The following is a 25501-nucleotide window of genomic DNA, read 5'->3' as shown; positions in this document are numbered from 1 at the left end:
CAATTCGTGGGTGTTGTGTTTCTTCCCAAATCTTTGAAGTAGATTGGTGCTCGTGTTCCTTTTCATATACAAAACTCTGATATACTCTAATTTTTAAAATAATAATAATAAAAGCTAACCTTTTCAACTCTGATGTAATTATAGGTGCATGTATATATAGGAAATACATAGATATTCTCACATGCCTGGGAAGATGACATAGTCCGTGCATCTGCTATCATCATAGTTCTAGCCAGCCTGGCATTTCTCCACCCAGCATGATTTGACTAGCAGTCCTAGTAAATGGACATCGCTGAGCTGCCGATCGGAAGGTTGGCGGCTCGAAACCGCGCGGCGGGGTGAGCTCCCGTTGCTAGTCCCAGCTCCTGCTCACCTAGCAGTTCGAAAACATGCAAATGTGAGTAGATCAATAGGTACCGCTTCGGCGGGAAGGTAACGGCGTTCCGTGACGTCATGCTGGCCACATGACCCGGAAGTGTCTATGGACAAACGCCGGCTCTTCGGCTTTGAAACGGAGATGAGCACCGCCCCCTAGAGTCGGATTCGACTGGACTTTACGTCAAGGGAAACCTTTACCTTTTTTAGGTCAGGCTAGTATTGTACTGTTCCTTTCTGATCCACTGTGTAGTTCAGTGTTTGGATTGCAAGATGGAAGCTTGGTCTACTGTGATATAATGCAGTGCTGTACCTATTTTAAGATATAACCATCTGTGTATTGTATGAACAAGACCTAAGGGGGGAAAAATATGAAAACCTTCCAACGAAACAATGCTAGCAATGTAGTAGCATCTCATGGTAGTTTTCCCTCTCTTAGTGGGCTCTCTGTCTTTTAGAACCTCTTCAATAAACTGGTCTCACTGACTGAGGAGGCCAGGAAAGCCTACCGAGATATGGTTGCAGCCATGGAGCAAGAGCAGGAGGAGGCCTTAAAGAACATTAAGAAGGTGCCCCACCACATGGGGCATTCCCGGAACCCTTCAGCAGCAAGCGCCATTTCGTTCTGCAGCGTTATTTCAGAGCCCATTTCAGAGGTGAATGAGAAGGAGTATGGTAAGCGTGTATTTCAGTATAATGCTTATTCTTAAATTTTCAAATGCTGCTTTTTCTAGCCTCTCTTAATTCATAATTGGACGAACGTTTATAATTATGAAGATGCGTTCTGCCTCTTGACCAAATTTACGTCATAACCTCATTGGAATTTTGCCATTTCCTACAGTCTAGCATTCTGGATTGTCTGTTTAATCGTGCGTCTCACGCTAGATGTCATGGAGTCACATGTAGTATGACAACCATGGTACAAACATCTGCTCTGGTACAACACTAGGAATCAGGAGTGTGTACCAAAAAGGAGGTGGGTGGTGGGGGAGAGTAGTAATTCAAAAAGTCAGCATGGAGGCCATAACTCTGTGACTGAAGCCTTGTCCCATCCCATAGCTCAATCACACAGGTGTGGCCACCATCTTAACTTTTTGACATTCTTCCTTGCTGACATTCCTGCTTGGAATAGTGAAGTTTAAGCTTTTGTTTTAGGTAGACTAAATTGCCTCCATGTTCAACCAGCTGCATAAATTTGAAAATATAATTTAGTAATTTTTTTTTACTTTAAAATGCAAGGTCTGTAGAGTATTGCAGTCTTGTAGAACAGGCCTCAGCTCCAATGTTTGTACTGCTGTCCCTCAGCTCCCAGGGCAATTTGTAGTCTGATAGAAAAAGACACAAACTAAAGCAATAAAATAGGGGACTAAAAACATTAAGATCAGAATGATTAAAACTATTAAGGAGCATGGTGTAGCACACCATAGCTTTATTCTGAATTCTCTTCAGCAGCTCTCTGGTTGCTACTGATTTGCAATCAAATAGTTAAATTCCCATAGGCTAAAATTTATCTACTTATTTTCGCATACAGTTTTATTCACGTGAACAATAGTTTATATTGTTAGAATTCTTCACATCCCCTTCCTTCTCAGGTTTGCTACAGACAGAAAGGGTTTTTTAAATTTTTAATTATTAGCATTTAAGGTGCTTAACTGGGCAGTGGTCTCAATTATATTATTCTGTAGCATTAAGCAGTTGCTCACAATGCACAGAATCAGATTTTGTGTTCAGTCTTGTTAACACAGCCTCCTGGAAGCAATTCTTGCTTTTGGGGGCCTGTAACAGAATTTCAGTGATTGTATTGTTCAAAGATTTTCCTGCAGTGGAGGTGAGATTACCTGTATGTACTTACCAACTTGCTTAAAATAGAAGTGTGCTTTTCATTTTGTTCTGTAGCCTTTCCCAAATGTTCTGCATTTTTTTCCCCCAGAAACAAATTGGAGGAATATGGTGGAGACCTCAGATGGCTTGGAAGCATCTGAAAATGAAAGAGAAGTGGTGTGCAAGGCTGCTGCTTCAGAAAAACCTGGCAGCCATAAAGCTACTGCTGGTAAGCAGTTATCTCTAGCTGCCATTGGCCTCATCACAGTTGCATCTCATGGGAAACCTCTAAGCGGGAAAGAGGAAGTGAAGCCAGATGACAATCTGGAATGGGCCTCTCAGCAAAGTACAGACACAGGATCTTTAGATGGCAGTTGCCGGGATATTTTGAACTCCTCCATGACCAGTACAACTAGTACTCTTGTGCCAGGAATGCTGGAAGAAGATGAGGAGGACGAGGAGGAGGAGGAGGAGGAGGACTACGCCCATGAACCCATATCAGAAGAAGTTCAGCTCAACAGCAGAATTGAGTCGTGGGTCTCAGAGACTCAGCGGACTATGGAAACACTTCAACTTGGAAAGAGCCTCAGTGGTGCAGAAGATGAGAACGTTGAACAGAGCGAGGAGGAAGAACTGGAAACTCCTGAGCAAGCTGAATCGGTTCTTGACAGCGAGGAATGGACAATAGACAAGGTTATGAGTAAAGCCCAGCAGAAGTCTAATACCTGCACTTCCCTCGATACAAAACATACAGACTCAAATTATATACCATGAACTTTAAGCACAAACTCAGGAAACTTTACTATTTTAAAAAAACTAATCGTTGTAAGGATTGCAGCCATTGCTTTATGTGCTTCATCTCAGCATTTTGCACTGTGTAACATTTAATATGCATATTTAATTCACAACATATTTTTTTTTTGTAGCGGTCTTTATTACTTCTTCATTGAGACCGAGAGTGTGCATGTGTGATTAATATTTATATCTTTCTTAGAACAGGCTGTGTGCATTAAACTGTCACTGGGCATCTTTTTCGTATGAGAAAACTATTTTGCACCTGACCATTTTTAATGCAAAACTGTTCTCAGACTGAAAAATTCTTACACATTTTTAAAGTGTTGATAGTACTGACCAGTATTTGCTTCGTCATGATCTTTTTTGGAAAGTGTTTGGCCACTGAGTACCTAAAATTAGGCCAGAGTGATTTTTTTTTTCCAGACTGTTAAAGGTGACTATAATCGGAATGAACATGTGTTCTGAAAAAGGGCTAGAAAGATGTATGTTAACTAGTCACTGAACCAGTGCATCTTCTTAGCAGTCTCGTAGGATATTTGTTTAAGAAATAACCCTCCTGAAGGACTGGTTGCAGTTGGCTAAAACCATTTGGTTAGCACTTTGGAGAAACTTCTCTTAGCTGGTACTTTGGTAAAGATGTATCTGTTACCCTCCAACTGACTATTTTAACACTGTCACTGTGTCTGGAGGACTGCCAAAAGGGACCCACTAACCACCACAAACTTTCATTGTTTGGTTTTCTTAATTTCTGTTACGTTGCAGTACGCCATTTTCTGACTGCTTCTTAACGCTTTCACTGATCTCAGGAATGTTACTATGAGTTCCTACATGCTGTGTAAATAGAAGACGAAAGTTAGAATCAGATACCGACCATTTAGCAAAAAATGAAATATGAAGCTTAGGGAAGTGTATTGGGGCCAGGGGAAGGAAAGTTGGTGTTCGGATCACCTCACTTTTTGCTTGGGATTGGTCTGGCTGAGAATGTGAGCTCTGTGGTCTTCTACCAGCTTGCCTCATTGGAAGTAAATTGTCATAAATATGAGAGGTAGAAGCAGCTAAGTGGTAGGGAAAAATCCTTTGGCTTGTGGAGTTTCAGAGTGGGGGAGAGAAGAACTGTTATTTTTAATGACTTGCTTAAATTTTGCATGCCTGTTCTGAGTTTTCTAGCACTCATTTCACCAAACCAGGTCACATAAGGGTGTCGGGGGGGTGGGGGGGAAATGGTGATGGTAGAGGTAGTGCAAGAAGACAAACTTTATGAAAATTTGGATGTCCCCAGCAGTGTAAAATCTTTCATAGGTCGGTTGCTCTTTTAATAGTTTGGGACCAATAACTATCATATTCAAAGCTAGGTTTTTTAAAATTTCTAATAAGAAAAATCTGATGAAATGTTTCATGGTTGTCTATTGTCACCTAGTACTTTGGACTGTAGCAGAAAAGACTGTTTGAATAATTAGCTCTTGTACATGGAAACAGTATATGATGACTAGGAGAAGGATTGGAGGCTACTTGCATCCCTGCAGACTGTCCACAGATTGACATTTCTTCCCTCTCCTCTTGAAGTGCTGATCAATCAAAATGACTCGTTCTTCAGTAGATGTTGTCTTCAATGTGTATGTCTTTTTTAAAAAACCTGGTTTGTCCCTTGCCAGTTTCCATAAAACCCAATAGATAAGTGCACCCCCCTTTCCTATCATCTGTTTCAAATTCAGGCAAAGCATTCTGGTGTATCTCAGTTTGACCTCACGTGTGAATGTGCTGGTCTCCAAACTGCAGCAGGTCTCCTTAGGACAAATAGTGTGTCATTGGCTGAAGCCGTACTTTGTAAAATGTTCATTTTGGGGAGGGGGCCCTAAGAACCAGTTGAGAATAGAATAGGTCTATTAAGTATGTTAAATTGTATTCTGTTTTCGAAGTGTTTCCTCGTCTGTTGTCTTTCGTCTTTTTGCAGTGCAGTGAGGTATTGCATTTAGGTTCATCCTTTTGATAAGTTATCTTTCAGTGCTATAATAGTCCTTGATGTTTCTTCTAAATAGTGCAATTTCCATACTGTCAGAAACAGATCTTTCTTACAAACTGGAAAGGCCTGTTTCTACTGTCTTATTGGTGTAAATCTGGGACAAGCTCAACAATGTTTCCTCTTCCTTAAAATCAATTTAATTTCACTAGAGTTAATGGCAAAAGATGGGGATTTCAGGGATGGGGTGGGGGTATATGTCTGATAGATTAGAGGTGACCATATAGGAAACTGTCATAAGCACTTCCAGTATTTGTATAAAAAGAGCTTGCCACGGGGTAATAAGAGGACACAAGGTGGGCTGGTGCACTGAAATCTGTGGTGAGCCAAATAAGAATGTGGGGTTTGTAGGTTACTAATCAAATGCTTAGTTCTAGTATGTATGTGTTTATACTATCAAAGTCAATTACCTGTACCCCTCCCTGTTACACCCTATTCCCCAGCTTACGTTTCAAATGGCATGTTTTTACAAACTTGAAATTTGATCAGTGATTGGTGTAGTGTTTGACCTGCTGTTTGGTTTTTATTTTGTTTTTTTTTAATGGAAAAGATCCTTTTGAATTATGCACTTGTATGTACTCCAAACACATCACTAGGAGATACCTTGGAATCTTCTTTGGGTGGATCTATGCAGTGAGACTAAATCCAATTGTCAGCTAGAAGCTCTTAAATTTTAATGGCATGGGGGCAAAAAAGTCTTGTTTGAAAAGCTGCTGTTTACTGAAATTGTTGTACTTTTTGTGTGTGTGAAGTTGTGCCAATTAATCAAGATGCCCCGTCAATTTACCAGATTTTAATCACTAACTCAGAGAGAACACTTAAAAAAAAAGCCATAAATGGAAACTGTACAGCTTTATGCCCAGTTCAGTCCTACACAAACAATAAATCTTAAACAATTAACCATTTGAAAAATCAACATAAGGGGCACACATTAATGTTTATATGTGGTTGATGTACTTTTAAAGACTATGCTTAGGTAATGTCTGTTAATCTTTGATACCTATATACTAAATATCAGTAACAGATTTAAAGTTTAAATTAGAAAAATCATAATGAAATTACTTCATGAACAAGTTCTGTCTATGTTCTCCTTTTTATGAAGGATAATTCTGTCTACCATACCTTTTTGAAGTAATAACAGCTTTTGCACTATGTAAATACTAGTGGGGGTTCTTCCACAATGAATAAAAATGATTATAAGAAATAGTGGTTTGATATTTATATCCAGCTGTTTAACTCTGTATAATTCTCTGCATCAGCATCAGAATGCCAGTGTATTTTCTGAAGAGGAATTTAGTCTTCCTGATCAGTTATATTCAGCATGGAGATTTATTGTTCTTCTACATGAGACCTCCAGAATCGGTTCCAGAGCTGTTGTGTTCTCATTCTGTTTAGCAGCTGAGCTGAGTAATTTCTAGCTCAATTGCAATGGATCCAAAATTGCAGAAAGAGAGAGAGAAACAAACTTTCTAGGGATAAAACTGCAGAGCTTGTGGGCAGCATGCGTTTTCAGTGGTAAGAAATTTTAGCCAACTAGTACTCTAAGCGCGAAGGAGAAAGGTGGATTAGGGGCAGCAGCTGCTCAGTTTTTGCCCAACATCCTGTGGATTTCACTTCCAAGACAAGCCAGGATTGATCTGGGCTTTTTGAACTTCGTGGATCCCTGCAACTTGTGTGGGTGGGAAGGAATTAACATTTTGTGTGTGCATGTTCAGGAAAGAGATTTTTCTTATTCCAGGATCATTTCTTTCACTCTCCCTCCCCTTGCAACTTTCAGTGTCCTGTTTAGGATGCTTGCTTGCTGATTGATTGATGACTGCCCATCTCCCCGGAAAGGATGCTTATTTGCAGGCATTTTGATAGTGTGCATCTGGATTCAATCTCCAGTATTCTATCCCTTAGTCATAGCTAGCAATAGACTTTTAAATGCTACAGAAGAGTGATGGCTTGGCTGTTTCCCAGCTATCCCTTTACAGCAATTGATGAGATCGTTTTGCAAACATCCACACAAGTGCATGCTACGTTCCGGAAAAGCATTTAAACGGTTGTTAGTCGGAGGGAGAGTAGCTGGGTGGTGTTGATCAGTCTCTTCAACCAGCATGCCACAAGCCCAAAGCTGTAATGGTGCCATTTTTTCTTTTCATCTTGACAGACTCTAGCAATTAAGTCTCTGGATTGTAATCCATGGCTTGGTATCTGTGAACCCTGTTAACTGGGGCTTTATCAACAAAGAAAAATACGTGGGATGTGGGTTGAGGTATTTGCCCCCTATTGGTTTCCCCTTCCCACCCCACTCTGGGAAAATACAGTGAAGGCACGGTGGAGCTGCTTAGGTCTATTATCCTAAACTGGAGAAGTAGCAATTCAAAGGAAATCAGGAAGGGAAGGTTGTGTAAAAGGATGCTTTTTGTGCTAATACAACAGCTGAATGATGGGCAGGAAGTCTCTGTGATAAATATTGCTGTTTGCTTCATAAAAAGACGGCACCACGACAAAAATTAGCAGCCCTTGAGTCTGAAAAGCAGTAAGCTTGTTGCGTTCAGTTTTGCAGAATGGTAACACTTAATGTATGGATGTTTTATCAGGAACACATACGCCTTGTAGATGAGCAGGCGACCAGAATAACATGCTTCTGGTCTCCTGCACCAAGCACACCCATCAGTGGTGACAGCACATGCCTCCTGATTCTCTTTCCGCCCCTCACTCACAAGGCAGCAAATGTGACTGCAGTGTCTTTCTCACCCACACGCTGAGAGTTGACATGAGGAAGTGCATGTGATGAGCAGGCATCCACACTCAGAAGCTCTCCTGGGAAGAGGGAGGTCAGTGAAACCTATTGTTGCTCTGTGCAAATGTGTTGTTTTACAGTATTTTCTTTCCACAGCCTTTTAGAGAAGGGGAAGGCTTGCCCCTATTTTTTCCTAGGCAAACCATTTGCAAACTTGCAGCGTCCTGGTATTCAGCCCTTTCCAGGAAAGACGATTTCAAAAGCAAATAAGCAAGGTCGCCTACCTCAATCCCCATTTAGCAGGGCTTCCTTCCACTTTGGGGGTCCCACCTTCCAAGGCTACTTGGTTCAAGAAATGAACGTTTCAAGGTCAGGGATTTTTTTCAGAAAAGCCAACATCGATAAATTACTAGTTTTTCTTTTTAAAATATATATGATACACTTTTGAAGAAATCAGATACAAATTCTGAAGCATATTGTATTGTGGTACCAAAAAGGCAACATTCCATAAACTCCCTCCCAGACCTTACGCATCACAATAAACCATAATGTTTCATTTTACTTTTTAATTTTGGCATAATCTGTAGTGTGAGCTCAATTGTGGCAGTTCGTTTATTTTTCAAATTTCTATCACCACCCATCTCTCCCGAAAAGGGGACTCTGGGCAGTTATAAACCATGCTTAATGGTTAGTGGTATGTGAATAGTCTAGTGGTTAAGGCAACAGGCTAGAAACCAGGAGACTGAGAGTTCTAGTTCTGCCTTAGCTGGCTGGGTGACCTTGGGCCAGTCCCTCTCTCTCAGCCCAACTCACCTCACAGGGTGGTGGTTGTGGGGAAAATAGAAGGAGGAAGGAGTATTAGGTATGTTTGCCACCTTGAGTTATTTATAAAAACTAATAAAGGTGGGATAGAAAATAAAATAAAATAAACTCGTGGCTTATCATAAACCACGACAATGCAAAATATGAACCCCTGCAATGTGTAGGTAATGTGTAATGAAGCTGATGTTGCTATTGCAATGTGAGAAGACCATTTGCTTTGTCCTACTTAGTATGCTATGTTACAATAAGATGTTTGCAAAGGAGAGCAAGGCTGGATTTGGTCTCCCAATGTTTCCTCTCTAAGCCCGCCATCCAGGTTCAAGGTATCTATAGACTGAGCTTGTTTTGCAGTTCCAAACAGTATTTAAGCCTAAGAGAGCACTCAGATGAGATATTTTCTGTGTAATTACCCTGCTTCATCTATAGAATTTTAGAAAGACCAGCAGATGAATTCCATCATCTGAGATACCCTTCCCACCTCTACTACAGGTATCTTCATTGACTTGATTGTTGCTGCCCCTAAGATGAGCTTCCTCATGCAAGACCTGCACAAAGCTCCACCGGCAATTTCCTTACAATCAACTTTCTGGGCAAAAAAATATTGTTCTTGGAACATGTGTTACATTGCATGCTAAACCTGGGTTGGAAGCCTAAATAAGGGCAATTATACTGCTGGGTAGAACTGTGGGGAGATGATGCAATTGGCCCATGCTCCTATTTTTTAGTAGGTCCATCTTCTCTATTTGTTCACTATGTTTCATCTGTTTTTTGCTGCAGCACATGGTGGATCAGAAAAAAGTATATTATATTTGAATAATTTGAATAATAAATAAATATTTATAATTAGATGCCACGGTCCTGAGACCTCTCAGCTCGCCAACCTCTGGTTTGAATACTTCTGTGAAATTAAGAAGACAGGCATTCAATTTCTTGGGTGCAAGAATGGAGCAGGCAGCATGTTCCATCCAATTTTGTAGGTCCTCATCTGGAGGGCACCTACTTCCCTTCTGCTGTCCATGCCTGTTCTAGTCAGGAGTGTGAAAATCCAATGCATCTTGGAACATCTGAGTGTACAAGCCTGACCCGTGTGAAATTTTGCAAAACTGAATATAAAATAGTTTATGATGATGATGATGATGATGATTTCTGCCAGGTTTTCCCTCCTCCCATTGATATAGAAAGCTACTGCTTGTTTCCTTTTTTAAAGGAAATGCTTTTTTTAAAAAAAATCCTTCGTTTCACATGTGCAGCACCCTGTGACTTACAAAAACAGTGTGTTATTATTAAGTATCTCCTCCCACACCACAAGCCCACTCACTGGTGCCTCTAGGTAGGTGAGTTTTCCTTTGAAATTTCTCCTTCCCCTTTCTTGCTTGTTAGCACTGGAAAGAGGAGAAAATAAGACTTTTTACTAGAAGAAATTGCTGCCTAGCAATGCATGCCTTAAAGGAAAACCCAAATCTGGGATCATGTGAACCTTCACAGGGTGGGATTAACCATCACGTTAAATAGCATTCAGAAAGGGTACTCTGCCAAATACTGGCACTTTTTATGTGGTTTTAGTGAGCTCTCCAATGAGAAAAAGTGAATAGACCTCTTCTGAATAGTATTCCCCCTGTTGTTTTGAAAACGCTATGGAAGACTAACAAGTAGGAATCAGTTTCACGTGAGCTGCTTGCAAATCCCAGAATTTACACCATCTTCCCTGTGTAAGAGCTAGGCTGAGGCTGATTTGTCCCTTGGTGACATAGCATGTTGTCAGAGCAGACAAGACAATAGCAGAGAGAGGGGTGCCTGTGTGGCAGATCAGCCCTACTACACAAGCTTTTCTATGGTGGTAGTGTGGACTGACCCAGAGGAACAGTTCTATATATGAATTGCTCTCTGGGGCCTTTCCCCACTAAACCATAGAGAAGCTTGCTTAGCAGGGCTGATTTGCACATGACCAATTGGTATGGCCAGGCCCATGGTGGTTCGAAAGAAGCAATGAAGAAAGCAGAAAACTCAGGAAGAGTCGGGGGCTTCTAGAGTTGAAATGTATTGGCCATAGTCTTGAACTGGAATATTAACAAACCAAACGATCCTATTCTATATGTCTGGGGCCTCAAGTTATGCCCTCTTATCGGTCAGGTCTCCTTTTGAGGGAGGTCTCACCACCTGCCTTTTCTTTGGTTGTGGAAGAAGATAAGCGATTGTGACCACCGTCTAGAAATGGGTCAATTTCCCACTTGAAAACATCTAAATTTGGTCATCTACTGATCAGAGGAAAAAAAAACCAAGAAAAAAAGACATGGCGCAACTCAAGGCCCTCAAAATTACCACAAGGCCAAGGCTCCAAGCGAAATCGCTCTTCGTTTACATTTTCACTGACACCCAGATTTAGTAGGAGCGGTGGCGCTGCGGGTTAAACTGCTGCGCTGCTGAGCTTGCCGATCAGAAGGTCGGCGGTTCGAATCCGCACGGCGGGGTGAGCTCCCGTTGCTAGTCCCAGCTCCTGCTCACCTAGCAGTTCGAAAACATGCAAATGTGAGTAGATCAATAGGTACCGCTTTGGCGGGAAGGTAACGGCGTTCCGTGTCGTCATGCCGGCCACATGACCACGGACGGGTCTACGGACAACGCCGGCTCTAACGGCTTAGAAACGGAGATGAGCACCGCCCCCTAGAGTCGGACACGACTGGACTTTACGTCGAGGGAAACCTTTACCTTTACCTATTGCTTTATCCTGTAAATTTCTATTGGCTCAGGTTTTTTCACACACACACAGCCCTCCTTCACCTCTGTTTATTGGTGTAATCAGGCATCACTGAGATATACTGAAGTACATTGTGGGGCTTTTTTCCCCCTCTTACAGTGCCAATAGGTGAAAAGGCTTTCTTTAAGCAATACTACAGCCTTGATATTGTAGCAAAACCCAGGAAGGCAAGAAAAGTTCTGGGGCTGGCTCACCTTGGCTCTAGGCTTATTTTTGTCAGCTATGTAAATGAGAACTGAGAAACATGACTTAAAATAATCTACACTTTTGTGTTGCATAGGTACCTGGACTGGCTGTTGTCTAGATTAATTCTGCTATTGGATAATCTCATCCCTGAATGCAAAAAGGTAAGGCCAAAACATTATACCTATTCACTGTAGGCACATGTGACAAACTGGATTGCGTTTATAAATCAGAATGTGGCGTATTTGTTGGTTTCTCAGTTGCTTTGTACAAGATAATACAACATCCAGGAAAAAAAAAACTAAAATCAGTCTAAAACTGAGAACATCGCTAGTTTTTCCCCCCATCCCCAAGAGGATTTTCAGAAATTACTGAGGGCTGAGTAGGGTTTCAAACGAAGAAAAGCTGGCAGGCCATCATTCCTTTGAATAACCCCTCTGCGTATTGCAAGGAGAGATGGCAGCCTCTTTTTTTGCTGGGAAAGATCCCAAGCCCAATACCTTCAATATTTTTAGATTTGAAAAAAGGAGGTGACAGATGATGGGGAAGAGACTCAGTTGGCGACTTGCACTCATTAGAGAGGATTGGATGAGTTGAGCAGCCTGACCCAGCCTTCCTGGCTCTTCCCCATCACGAGCAGAAGAAGGAACTCTTACCGTTGCTGTATGCCATGTCCAGCTTTTATCTTGCCCCAGACTGAGACCTTTTAAAAATATAAAACAATGCCCATGAGCAACACAACAAGAAAACACCAGGATTCCACTCCCCACCCCTCCCTGTTCTTCTCCCTAGATGCCCTTTTCTTCCTTCCTATTGTCTGTGATGGCTTGCCGTTTCCGAGGATATGATGTTCTTATTGAATTGCCTGCTCAGGTCCCTTGTTTCCTGCGTGCCCGTTTCTTCTAATCTGCCTTCCCAGTAAATCTGATCGGCACAGGAAGCGCCGTTATATGTGGAACGGAAAGTCAATAAAGAGGAGCTCTGTTCCTTAAAAAAAGGAAAGAAAGAAAACAGCCCATCCTCATTCTTCTCCTCCCCCAGGGTTTTATATCATATGAACTAAGGTCAGTGGAAATGCTTTTTCCTTACACTAACTCTCCTGCTGCATTGCAGAAGCAAAATGCTTCCCACCTTTCTTCTCATCAGGAAAAGGAAAAAAAAAATGAATTAGATATCGTGCCACGGATGCCTTCCCCCACTGGCTAACTCCAGTACAGTGGAAGCTGCCCCTTTGCCAAAAGTCACATTTTGGATGGCTACTAGTTTAGTGTATTTATGGTGCATGAGTCATCAGGCTACCTCCTGATTGGCTGGGAACTAAACACCCCTGGGACTGTCAGTCAGTTACAGCCATTCTCAGCTTCATTCACAGATTTATTTAGCTTGCACACAGTGAAATCCATTCAGGAAACTTCATTCATAAAAAAAAGAAAAGAAAGAGCAACGTTCTTCCTTTAATTTTTCGTAGAAATAGGTAATCATAACCTGGAGATGGAAAAATGCTGAGAGATGACTCCAAAGAATGGTGGAGAGACTTTCCTGTAATGTTTCCATTGCCTGATGCTGATTCTGAAGATCTGAACCTGCTGTGCTGGAACATCAATCTCTGTGGAGCATTTTGGATTACTATGCTGCTGAGGGGTCTTTAAGGATGAGCAAGGTTTTTATGGATAGAAACTGAGTTTTGTTGGCAGAGCTCATAAACCTGGACTTTTCCCCCCAAGCTGCCTTTGTCGGATTTTTTTTTTAAATTTATTTCAGAAAAGTGCTTTTTTTCCCCCTCAACAGATCAAATCACCATTAATCTACTCAGAACGAGGCTACTTTCTTTAAAAATATCTATCTTGCTGCTGTTCATCAAGAAAGGGTAGAGTGTTTAGGTTTCTTATCATGTTTTTGTCAGAAGTACTTTCTCTTAATTTATTTTTTAAGGCAGCCAGGACCTTGACGTTAATCATACACAGAGTAATGGCAGGGAGTGTTTAAAGCTGAGGAGAATTTTGAGTCTGCTTGCTTGAAAATATTGTGGCTGTTCAGGTTAAACAGCCGTAGTAGCTTTTTTTGGCTGCACTTCATGCGTGTTTCACTTTGATTTGATTTCAAATAACCAAATGACCGGACAAAATGAACCAGGGTTTATAAAGAGGAAGAAGCGTTCCGGGGATCTCTCGAGAGCACCCACAGTGACCAATCCTGTTTTCTTATTTTTTCTATTCAAAATTATTCTGATCTGTTTAGTTCCATATTTTTTTTGGTCATTCATAAGAAGGCAGCTAAGTTAAGGGTGGGGGAAGAGAAGATCCTTTTACAGAACTTTGCAGGCTATGAGAGAACTCATTCCATACAGCTTCAGTGAACAACTACTGGATGTTGAATTGTCAAGAGAACCAGGAATGCTCCACAGGACTAAATATAGTCGTTTTAGAAATGAGTCCCTCACATCACTGGAGGAAGACACGTCGAGTGATCTTCTTCGTCTGAAGGGTTCTTCAGCTTCTCCTTCCGCTACACCTAACACCCCCACTGAAGATGTCCCGGTTGGTACCTCGGACAGCTCCATTCCTTTGTGCACCTTGGTACCTCGCATGGCAAGTGTTAAGCTGGCCAACCCTTCCACCTTACCAACCTTGAAGAATTTCTGCCTGCGAACTAAAGAGGTGCCAAGACTTAAACTCACAGAATGTGTCACTGTCCCAACCAGCCCAAATGTGCCAGAAATCAGGTTAAGCAGCTGCCTGTCTACTGCTTATTCCCAGGGAGAACCAGACAAGGCATTCAGGTCAAACACCCAAGAGAACTGCATTTTGTTAGGTTTGGAAGAATCTGCCTTCCTGTCTAAACCAAGAAAAGACCTTGGACTAAAGGGTGAATCCAGTTTGGACACTGGGATATCATATGCTGCCCGCGTAAGTAGCTTCCCTTGATCTTTTTCTCTGCAGTAGCATTCATTTGAATTAACATGTTTAAAAAGATTTCTGTAATAAACTCCCTTGGAATTGATGTAGCGTGTTAGAATGCTGTCCTCAATGCAATCTTAATCCTTGCAACTGTTTTGCAAAACTATGCAATAGGTACATATTTCTGGAAAATGTACACATTTCTATTTTACACTTGAGCTGCTAGCCTTCTGCTAAACAAGTATTTAGCCCACCTCATTTTATACATGGAGCTCTGATTCCAACATGAGAATTAGGGGAAAAAAAACTCGAACTCTTGTTTCATTATTTCCCCCACATTTCACTAAAAATGCCTTTAAATCCTCCCCTCCTTTAGGCTAAGTCAACAAATGTAGGAGCATTAGCCTTTGTACTGGGCAAAAAATAGAATACGCTTACAGAATACAGGTGTGATTGAGATGCTCTCTTATTTGGTGTGATACACTATGCGAATTACATGTGTAAGACAACTGGCACATGATGTGTGGAAACAGTGTGAAGAAAATATGGTATCTAGCTAAGTCTTTGAGTTAACATGTTGAGGAAGTGATTCCTTTTTTAAAAAAAAAGACACAGGGACATTTGTGCAACACACTGAACGCAAGCTAACGAATCTTATTTTAGCCTCAGTATTATCTGAATCCAGCTCATGTGCTTTCAGTTTACTGTGCAGTGCATAATGCAAACCCATAAAAATGGGTCAGTTGGGTAAAACAATGCTTCAGTTAATCATGGGTAAGCATTTCATGAAGTGTCTTGATACAAAGCTATCACTAGCCAAGCAAGGTCTATCACTCATCAGAAAAAACCCAAAGAAGATTCATTCCATGATACAAAAGACAACCTGAATGGCAAGGATGATGTAGAAAAGAAGGCTAAAGTTGTATAAACCAGGGGTGAGTAAGTTTTTTTTCTTCAAAAGGGTTCTACTTTTCATTTTATTAAATTATTCTCAGTCTGAGAGCCATAGGGTGGGGAAAAGAGAGCCATCAAGATGGTGATGTCACCAGAGTGAAGCTGAACATTCTGGCCTTTTCTTTATTTTTAGAAGTTTGTGGGGAGGTTGTAGAAAATAGGTGTATGAAATCTCCCAGAAGCTGAACATGCCTGTTTTATTGCTTCTATTGTAAAAAAGAAAGAGAGAAAACATTGCATCACCCAAGATTACCATGTTCTCCTCGAAGTCCAGCATTCTCCTGGAAGTTTAGGGCAGGAGCATAAAAGTGGGGCTGGTGGATTACACTGAACCCAAATTGGGATCCGCAGGGAGGGTGTCAAAAAAAGTCAAGATGTCAGCCACAACCACACCAAAGGCCCGCTCTTCTTTACATGTGTCCTGACACCTGTAAAAAGGACAGGGCTTCGATTGCATAGCAGTGGCTGCGCATCTTGATTTTTTTGGCACCCTTGTTGGCAGGATAAAATTGGCTAGTTGGGCATATGAACTTTCCCTTGAGAACCAGGGACTGATTTTGAGCCCTGAAAGCCTTAGAATAATGTGAGTTTCATTACTGTACCTTGAACAGTGAACAGTCGTATGAAAAGGTAACAGTTGTCTCAGCAACCTTCCAAGGGGCAGAGCACCAAGGACGTCTTTCCTGTGTGGAAGAACGATCACAGTTAAGGCAGAGGAGCATCTGCTTTTCACTAAAGGTGGTGGTGTTGCCACCTTGGTAGAGCACAGCCCTCTATTTGAAAAGCTGTTGAGCCCAAGTTCAAGAGGAGAAGGGGGGCAAGTTGCCCCATAGAAACCAACCCCTGTATTATAGCCTAACAGCAGGGACATACATCAGCAGATCATAGTCTTTCCGACTTCAGTGAGGTTGTTTGTGATTCTGTTACCTATTTCTAAGTGAGTCGGTGTTTGCAATTCTTCCTTAGACACGTGGCCTTGTCTGCCCTCTTTCCCCACCCCCTGGGGGATCAGTGTCAACCTCTGGGCACCGTACCAGCGGCCATCTTACTTTGCACATAGACAAATTAAATTAATCTGATTTATTTTATTTTTTTTTAAAAAGGATTGGGCAGCTGATGAAGGGGGAGACCTTAGCTTAGATTCGGGATGTACTATTGCCAGTCCAAAATAGCCTGGATTAGATAGGATATGAGACCACTTCTTCTAGGCTGAATTTGTACAAAATGTAAGCCAAAGCATAACACATTATGTTTAGTGGATCAGTATGATGTGGCAGGAGAGGAAGTTTCTGTTTAGTGTGTTTTGTGAAGGCAACAACTGTGACTTATTCAGTGAAACCACTTCTAAGCAAACTAAGGCTTATTGCTTTGTGCAATGTCATCTCCAGTGTGCATTGCTGAAGGTTCCAGGGCATGTCCCAATGTGCAGAAAGTGAATTCATGTGGAAATGCAGGAATCCATTATTATAGCATCCCCCACAGACGGCTATCCAGCCTCTGTTTCAATATGTAATATCCTTATTCTTACTGAAAAGATTACAGGCTAAGAATTTTTATCTTTTATTTAATCTTTAATTGATTTTACTGTAATTTGTCTGATTGTTGTGAGCCACCCAGGGTCATTGGGAATTGGGCAGCATGCAAGTTTAATACAGTAAACTATTACAGGCTAAGAATTGCAAACTGAAGCTGTGTTTCAGTTGATTTTACTCTGCAAAAATATAATAATATAATCTATATTGGATTTCTTAGTGTTTCAGACCTCTAAGCATAAAGTGTTTTTTTTTAAAACCTAAGGCTGTACAATTTTTCTTAAGCTGCAAGCCACATTTGGTCTTCAGGTGGGATGTAGTGTCACACTCCAGAAAAGGGTAGGGGCAGGATATTGACTAAATGGCATTTCATATAATTAAAAGTAAACGACAAATATGATGGGGTTTGGTCATGGACATTAATAGTTTCTTCTTTCTATCACATTACAAAATAGAGAGTGACTTATATACCGCCACGTATATAAAGAGAGAGAAATTGCTAGTGGAAATCCCCATTTTAAAAAATTAGCACCTGGTGAGCTGGCCAATTTTATTTATATGCACATGCTCACTTTCACTTCCTGGTAAAGGAAAGATCTTTGTTGCATCAGTGATTTATTTTTTTTTTGAGAACCACATTTTCCATTCCTTGATGGGGGGGGGGGGTTGCCACCACCTGCTTATTTCGAGCTTCTTCTGTCCTGAACTCAACACTCATCCTGCAAGGCTTTTCAAAATGGTGTGCCTAGTGGTTGATGAAAACATTAAATTATGCATACTTTTTAAACAGCAATCTTTTCAGGGGTGGGAACAAGAGATGACAGAAACTGTAGTCTAACCCCATTCCCTGCAAGCAAAGCTTCTCCTGGCTGCCTCCTGTGCAAACATGAATTTTTCTCTATTGTTTTGTATCCACTGAAGTTTGTGGCCCCATAAACAGGACATTCCAAAATAGTGGGGAAACTCTTGGTGTTACATTGGCACTACTTGGTTTTATCTGCTTGAATGAAAAGCATCAATTCCTCTGATCATTTTACAGATTGATTGACTGATGGATTATGTGCCATCAAGTTGTTTTCAACTCCTATCAACTCCATAGTTAGATTTTCTCCATGACAATCTCTCCCTAACCTGGTCTTTCAGGTCTTCCAACATTGCACCTATTGCCACTGTAACTGAGTCCATCCACCTTGCATGTGTCCAAAGTAGGATAATTTGGTCCTGGCCATTTGTGCCTCAAGTGAGAACTCTGGATTGATTTGTTTGATGATACCTTGGTTTGTTTTCTTGGCTGTCCATGGTATTCTCAAGAGTCTTCTCCAACACCCAAGTTCAGAAGCATCAGTACTCTTCCTATCCTGCTTCTTCCAAGTCCAACTTTTGCTCCCATAGAGTGTCACAGGGAATATAATGACTTGTGTGATCCTGATCTTTGTAGGTATAGACACATCACAGATTTGAATATCTTTTTCAAGGCCTTCATGGCTGCTCTACCAAGTGCTAGTCTGAGGTGTATTTCTTGACTGCTCGTTCCATAATTTCCCAAAGCATTGGCTTCCATTGTCTTTGCACCAACCCACCTGTACACCAACACCCATACAAAATAGGTCCCAATCCAACCTATCTGAAAGTGTCAACTTGGGTAAAACAGCTCTAAAGAATTTTCTGCATGTGAATGAGTCAATATGCAAAACTTCCTGCACCTATTTTCCACAGCCTCCCCACAAACTTCTAAAAATAAGGTCAGAATGTTCAGCCTCACTCATTCTGGTGACATCACCATCTCAGTGGCTCTCTTTCCCCCATCTTCTGGTTCTCAGACTGAAAATAATGTTTAAAAATGAAAAATTGGGCCCTTATGAAGAAAAAAAGTTATTTACCCCAGTTTATACAAGTTTAGCCTTCTTTCCTACATTAATTGAGCCATTTTTCAAAATCAGTGCCTGAAGACTCCTGGTTAAGGTGTTTTGTTTATTTTTTTTTTAAATTCCTATTCTGTCATTTAATTCAGTTGGATAGTGGGGTTGGGGAGAGCAAATAAAACAGCAGCCAGATTGTTTGGGAGAATCTCTTAGTTTTAGTTTCTCTCCATCCATATTTACCGTGAGGATGTGCAAGAGGTCCATGGACCCATTTGGAATTTTGAGAAAATCTCACAAAACACTATAAATTCAAAGGCAAAATGGTAAGGCTGCTCCCTGCCACCCCACTCTCCCCTAAAGATGCTTCCTATCTCCTCACTACAATATTTAAACATTTGCCTAGATGAGAAACCTGTGACCCTTCAGATGTGATAAATTCCCAGAATCTTTCACCATTGACTATATTTGCTGGGGATGCTGGCAATTGTAGTTCAGCAACAGCATGAAAGCTATGTTGCTGTTGTTGCTGTTAGTTGCTGTCGACTCATGGCGATCCTATGTATAAGAGAATGAAATGCTGTTCAGTCTGGTGCCATATGCCTGGCTGTTCCAATGTTTGCATCCATTTTTGTGGTGATTGTATCAATCCATCACATTGAAGGTCTTCCTCTTTTCCGCTGGCTCTTGACTTTACCAAACATGATGTCCTTTTCAAGCCATTGGTCTTTCCTGAGAATGTCTGACGATGAAAGCCATAGGTTTCCTGGAATGTGAAGCAGTCAACAGGATAAGGCTACAATCCTACACATACATGATCCTGAAAGTAGGATCTTATTTTGAAAATAAGACCTTACCTCAACTTTGCATTAAAATGACCATCTTCCAGAGACATTTTTGCTTGTACTTCCTACCCTCTTCCCCTGCCCATTCTACTTGGACGGAGAGAGTTAAGAACAGCATTTCTAAATACCTGCCCTGGTCTTGTAGAGAATGCTGCATAAATAAAAGCTTTCCCATCAACTTTATGAGATCTCATGGGAATCAAATGAACTTCCATGACTCAGTGCTTCTTGGACTCATCTATGATTCAGGAAGCAAAAGATGGCTTTTAGTTTCTCCCTGCTGATTTGTTCCACTGGGCTGGGTGCAAATGTTTAATTATAACATTGGAGTTGGAGAGTTGGGGAGGAAATGGGACTGGGCACTAGAGTTTCCTCGGAGACCTTTGCAGCTCTGAGTCTTATCAGAGGGGAAGAAAAGGGGGGTTTAGCGGCTCTATCCACTTCCTTTGCAATTACTCTCAATGAGTCATGAGACTTGACCTCTTGCAAAGGACTAGCAGTTGTGTTGAGAACCCAACTCTGTGACTAAGCAGCCAGCCTCCTGAACAGCTGTGGGAGCTGTTAATAGTTCCCCAGGGATACTTTATTGCCCAAAGAAACTCAAAATCCCAAAGTTCCTCCTTTGTCATTCACAGTGAACACAACGCAACCATAGCGTTGCATTTCTCTTTCTCTTTCTCAAAATCCTAAGGAGGGGTGATTTAGGAAGCAGAACTCCCCAAAAAGAGTTTATCCCTTACTGGCTTCTCCCAATTATGAGTCCCATGAAGCTGGTATGAAAATACTGTTACTTCTGTTTCTAAAATCTAACCTTCAGGATGTAGCTGAGCCGCCTGGAAATGAATTTTGCGCCTTTGGGGCCCACCCAAATTATTTTCCTGGTGCCATTCTGCTCTTAGAGCTGTGTAAATAAGCCATCACCACATAGTGGCAGAGTTAAAAATGGAAAAAGGGGGAAATGAGAGGGTGGAAGGTCAGGGAAGTAATTTTTGACCTCAACTTTGCAAAATTGTACCTCCCTCCCTTTTTCTCACTTGGGAAGAGCATTTTTGCGCTGCAGAAAAGGGAAAGAAACCTTTTTTGAAGGACAGCAAATAACCTTTTGCTATGTTCAGCCAGTTTTTCTTTCCCTAATCTGCATAACATATTTTTTTTTGTAAACATGGCCTTTATGGAAAGTGTGATAAGATTAACTCCAATCGGGACAATTGATGGCAACCCCCTAGTATTGATTTCTCTCCCCTCTCCATACTTTCCCAGCCCCTCCCTCTCCCCAACAGGGCTTTGCTCAATTGAGCATCCCACGCGTATGTTCAGGGGGAGCTTACTCACAGTCATATGATCTCAGCCTGTGACTCACCTACTCCTCCGAATCTTTGGCTTCATCAAGAGTGGCAAAACCGCAACCAGCCGGTTTGCAAGATTACTGTTCTTAAGGGGAGGGGGGGAAAGGGCCTGAAAGCCCATAGGCACTGAAAAATACCACTGCACACCCTTGCTTTTCAGAGCAGAGACTGTAAATGCTGATTAATGGATATCTAACCTTGAAGGGAAGTTTCAAAGACATGATTTGCAACATACATAAACGTTCAGGCCATCATCTTTTCCCCTCTTGTAATTGACTACTAATGCTTGAGACTTACAGTAAGGACAGTGTTTGTCATTAAATAAAATATATGATAATCTTCAATAGCTTCCCCCACCACCACCAAACCATTCCTATGCAAATTCTCTGTCATCTCTGAGCAAAACTAGTCCAAATTATTCTTTTTTCCCCCCGTGCTACCAGAAATACCAATTACTATTATATTGTGATTATACTATCAGAGAAAGGTGGATAGACCACCATTAACCCCAGAACGGTCACTCAAAGACCTTGACCCATAATCTTGTAAGGGGGAGAGTTTAAAAAGAACTTTAAAAGAAATGTAACCACACAGGACAGATGAAAATATATTTCTCCAATTTGTGCCTTGGCATGTCATGTGGATCCAGCTACTGGTCAGTTTATAGTTTGGTCCACTATTGAACTCCTTTGCCCCAGAAGAATGCCTGGCATCATTCTCAGTGACTCACCCCAGGGATGTGAAGACTCTTTGGTTTAAATGGACATTTGGAGGTAGATTTTTTAGAATTGTTGGACAAGATTTTTTGGGCTTGGTCCACCATTTTTAAATTCAGCTTATTTGTCTCTATACATTATTTCTACATTCATTTTGGGCTTGTATGGTTGGTGTATGTTTTCTCTATATTTCTGTAACTCATGTGGACCTTTGGGAGTTGGGTGGTGCATCAGTTTTGGAAAATAGATAAATTATGTCCAAACTAAGCAGCATATATGCAAGGGATTGTTCCAGTTTTCTTTGAAGGGGTCAGAGTTTGGACATTCCATCTAGAAAGGAAGTGATACAGATCTTCCCAGTTGCATAACTGAATGAAGATTTGAACCCAGTTTTCTCAATCTAGGTTAAAGCTTTTTGTCCATTTGTGAAAATATGTAAAACTTTTTTTTAAAGGAAGTACTACCAATGAAGTGCTTAAGTATTGACTACCATTCTAAAGAGTGAGGTCTTCTGGTTAGAGCATCATTCTCTTTGTTTTTCTACTTTTTCAAAAGCTGTGATTTCTTTTTCTCTCAATATTTACTCTAGTATATGGGCTGCATTGAAGTATTGCAATCAATGAGATCTTTGGATTTTGGCACTCGGACACAAGTGACCAGGTAAGTGGCGAAGACCAAAAGGCGCATCCCCAAATTTGTTGATTTTTCTATGCAGGTACAAATACAGATTAAATTCTTCTTGTTCTCCTGATTTTAAACATCAGGAGATCTTTCTGGATTGATTTTCTTGGCTTTGTACCGCTTGGAGTTGCAATAGCAGCTCGTCAGTCAATCAATGAAGTTTTGCTATTGATCTCTGAGCGGATGTTCTTCCTCTGTGGGGATTTTATGCTGTTTGAGGGTTTTAAAGCAGCAGGTATGTTTTCATTCTTTTTTTATTATTTGTAAGATTGTGTTCAGTATACATTCTTTTAAACTGTTATATTCCTACTTCGGGGACTGAATTGTTAATGAAAAGCAAGTTGGGGATTGCCTGCCGATCGGAAGGTTGGCAGTTCAAATCTGCGTGACGGGGTGAGCTCCCGTTGCTAGTCCCAGCTCCTGCCAACCTAGCAGTTCGAAAACATGCAAATGTGAGTAGATGAATAGGTACCGCTTTGGCGGGCAGGTAACGGCATTCCGTGTAGTCATGCCGGCCACATGACCACGGAAGTGTCTATGGACAAACGCCGGCTCTTCGGCTTTGAAACGGAGATGAGCACCGCCCCCTAGAGTCGGACACGACTGGACTTAATGTCAAGGGAAACCTTTACCTTTACCTTTAAGTAAGTCAATATGCTTATGTCCAGAAATACAACTTCCCTCCAGCTTTCTGCTGAGAATTCTCTCCCTGGACAAACCCCTATTGTCAAGTGTTCTGTATACAGTGTTAAGAATGAAGCTTCTCTGCCCTTCAGTGTTTTCTTTTGTTTTTTAATTTAAAAAATTCCTTTTTCTTAGGACATTCACAAATTTAGACCCATCTGTCCTCTGTATTGGAGTAACCCATCATAAAGATTTGCCCTGTTAGGGCAATAATCAAATGCTTTGTTTTGCATAAAACTGAATAAAACATGCTGGTTTAATTATAACTGCATCTCATATTTTATTAAACTGCTCTTGACCTGAAAAAGCAGCTTTCTGGAGCAAATCTTCAATTTATCAATAGCACAACAAATAGTATAAATAAAACAGCATCCCTATTCTTGTTTCAGTCCAGGCTGATAAATATCTAATAGTTAGCAAAATAAATGTTGCATTACCCAGTTATCTGAAGCAGTACACATATATAGAATAACTACTGACAAGATAGAAGCACCGATGAACAGTATGTTCTATGGGGTCCATTTTAACTGCATATGTGTCCCGTCCCCCCCAAAAAAATCTGGTTTTAAAGTTGTCTAACAAATTGCAAGTAACTAATTAAACAAACACAGCTGGCAGTGTTATTCACTTCAGTAGGTGTAAGCCAAGCTCTGCATTCAAGTTCTCATCCATGTGGGTGATGCAGAACCAACCCTACCATTAGGCAGAATGAGATAATGGTCTCAGGTGGCAGATAGAAAGAGGAAGTAGCAAGCAATTGATGGATGCCGTTCCATCATTGATATGAAAGAATGTTTTCTTAACAATTCCAGTCAAAATGGAAAGGGACATCACTTATTTTCTTCAGGCTAAAAGTCTGGGTTACTAGAGTAGAATATCCTTAGTGTAGCAGTATGTTTCCAACCTGGATCTGGTCTGAACCTCTGCTGGAAATATCCTTTGATATACAAAGAGATCCCTATCTTATGTGCTGATTCTGAGCATGAGTACCAGTCCTGGCTTAGGCACAGAGCCAGCGGGGTGACCTTAGGCCAGTCACTCCATTGAGCCCTAGGAAGAAGGCAATGGCAAACCACTTTAGAAAATGCTGCCTAGAAAACTGTGTTTACTTGTCCATAGAGTCAACTCTGACTTGAAACACTGTATTTTGAATAATCAGACTGGTTGTATGTAGCTAGAGCTGGTTCACAGCTAAGGTTTTGATGGGCACCAGGCCATCTGGTTAGCTTTGCTTTTATGAAAAGAGTCTGAAAATTAGTCTAGGATGTTTATTTTATCATTCCGGCACACCCCCTGTTTTATCTCCATACTAGTTACCGAACTGCTATCAGATGGAAAACGGGATTTGATAGTTGGCATTAACTATGTGTCAGATTCTGTGTGGCCCTAATTACAGATGTCTATTCAGCAAGCGGTGAAGCGCCTAAGGCTGGAAATTATTTCACTAATATACTGGTCATTGTTAATATCGTGTCTGCCACATGAATATTACAAAAATACAGCAGGAAGCAGTCAAGACAGCTCACAGTTCCCTGAGGGCTCTTTAAGCAAGAACTACATTGTGCCGAGATGCCATCTTGAGAACTTTCTGGATTTCCTCTGTAAATTCTGGAAAAAGAACGTTTGCCATCCCCGGCTTATAGAAACCTGTGTGAGGAAGTTGCTTCCTTATTACACACAGCATTGCTCTAAGTTGCTGTTGTGTTTCATTGTATGTCTTTGGGGTGGAGTCTTGTCCATTGCTTCTGTTGGCTGAGTGGCTTCATCACTCGGCCCATAGCATGCTTGAACCATGATTTGCTGAATAAAGCAAGCTGGCTAGAACTGTGCAACATTAAGCCAGAAACCTGATGTGCAGTGGGCTACCCTGAAGGTTTCAGGAACACACTTTAACTAGTAGAGGATAGAAGCAAGAGAAAAAAAAATTAAATGTGGATTCCTTTGACTTACAAGTAATTAGCATTAAATATGGTTAACTTCGTCACTCTTTTTCAGAGCTTTATTCCCCCCACCCACCTTGTCAGGTTAACAGCTACAATTTGGCAACAGGTTTTGGTGGTGTCCTGGGGTTGCAGCCAAGGCTTTGGGGGTATTTGGACCCCCAGGGCTTTTGCCTGAAGCCTACGCATTTTATAGCCTTCGACCGATGGTTCCTGTAGTCCTTGCCAAAAGAATATTTTCACCCGTGCTGTATTGCACCCTGTATGAGGAATATGGCATCGGAAGCATCTTACATTATGGGGCTTTAAGTCTTAATGCACAAACAGCCATTTGTTTTTGCTTCCCAGAATTGTGGGGCTTTTATACTATGCAGAAGAATGTGTCATGTCTGTTTAAGTATTTGGTGTTTCATTGCTTTTTTTTTTTTAAAGAAAAAAATTTAATTATATGCCCAAGTTAATTGTATCCATCAAAAGCTTCCAACTCAGAGCTGGAGTGTTCCATTAAGGCTGCATTAAAATGGCATAAGCAGGAGCTTTAACAACATAAG

At 41.2% G+C, this 25501-nt stretch overlaps 2 protein-coding genes across 3 annotated transcripts in view; both read left to right on the top strand.

The window, feature by feature from the left end:
• The window catches only part of SECISBP2L (SECIS binding protein 2 like), a 31158-nt gene extending 24946 nt beyond the window's left edge, over positions 1-6212 (top strand). For both annotated transcript variants that reach the window (XM_063314419.1, XM_063314418.1), the window contains 2 exons: positions 834-1050; positions 2306-6212. In XM_063314419.1, the coding sequence (XP_063170489.1) occupies positions 834-1050; positions 2306-2970 (882 nt within the window). In that variant the 3' untranslated portion in view covers positions 2971-6212. The remainder of the gene's footprint in view (positions 1-833; positions 1051-2305) is intronic.
• Positions 6213-13347: 7135 nt separating this feature from the next.
• Positions 13348-25501, top strand: part of SHC4 (SHC adaptor protein 4) — a 43575-nt gene continuing 31421 nt past the window's right edge. Inside the window, exons 1-2 of the mRNA XM_063314365.1 lie at positions 13348-14402; positions 22235-22305. Coding sequence (XP_063170435.1) covers positions 13821-14402; positions 22235-22305 — 653 coding nt within the window. The 5' untranslated portion in view covers positions 13348-13820. The remainder of the gene's footprint in view (positions 14403-22234; positions 22306-25501) is intronic.

This window comes from Candoia aspera, chromosome 13 (genome assembly GCF_035149785.1).
Source record: "Candoia aspera isolate rCanAsp1 chromosome 13, rCanAsp1.hap2, whole genome shotgun sequence".
NCBI lineage: Eukaryota > Metazoa > Chordata > Lepidosauria > Squamata > Boidae > Candoia > Candoia aspera.
The sequence above is the reverse complement of the archived record's forward strand: the minus strand, read 5'-3'. Positions and strand labels throughout refer to the sequence as shown.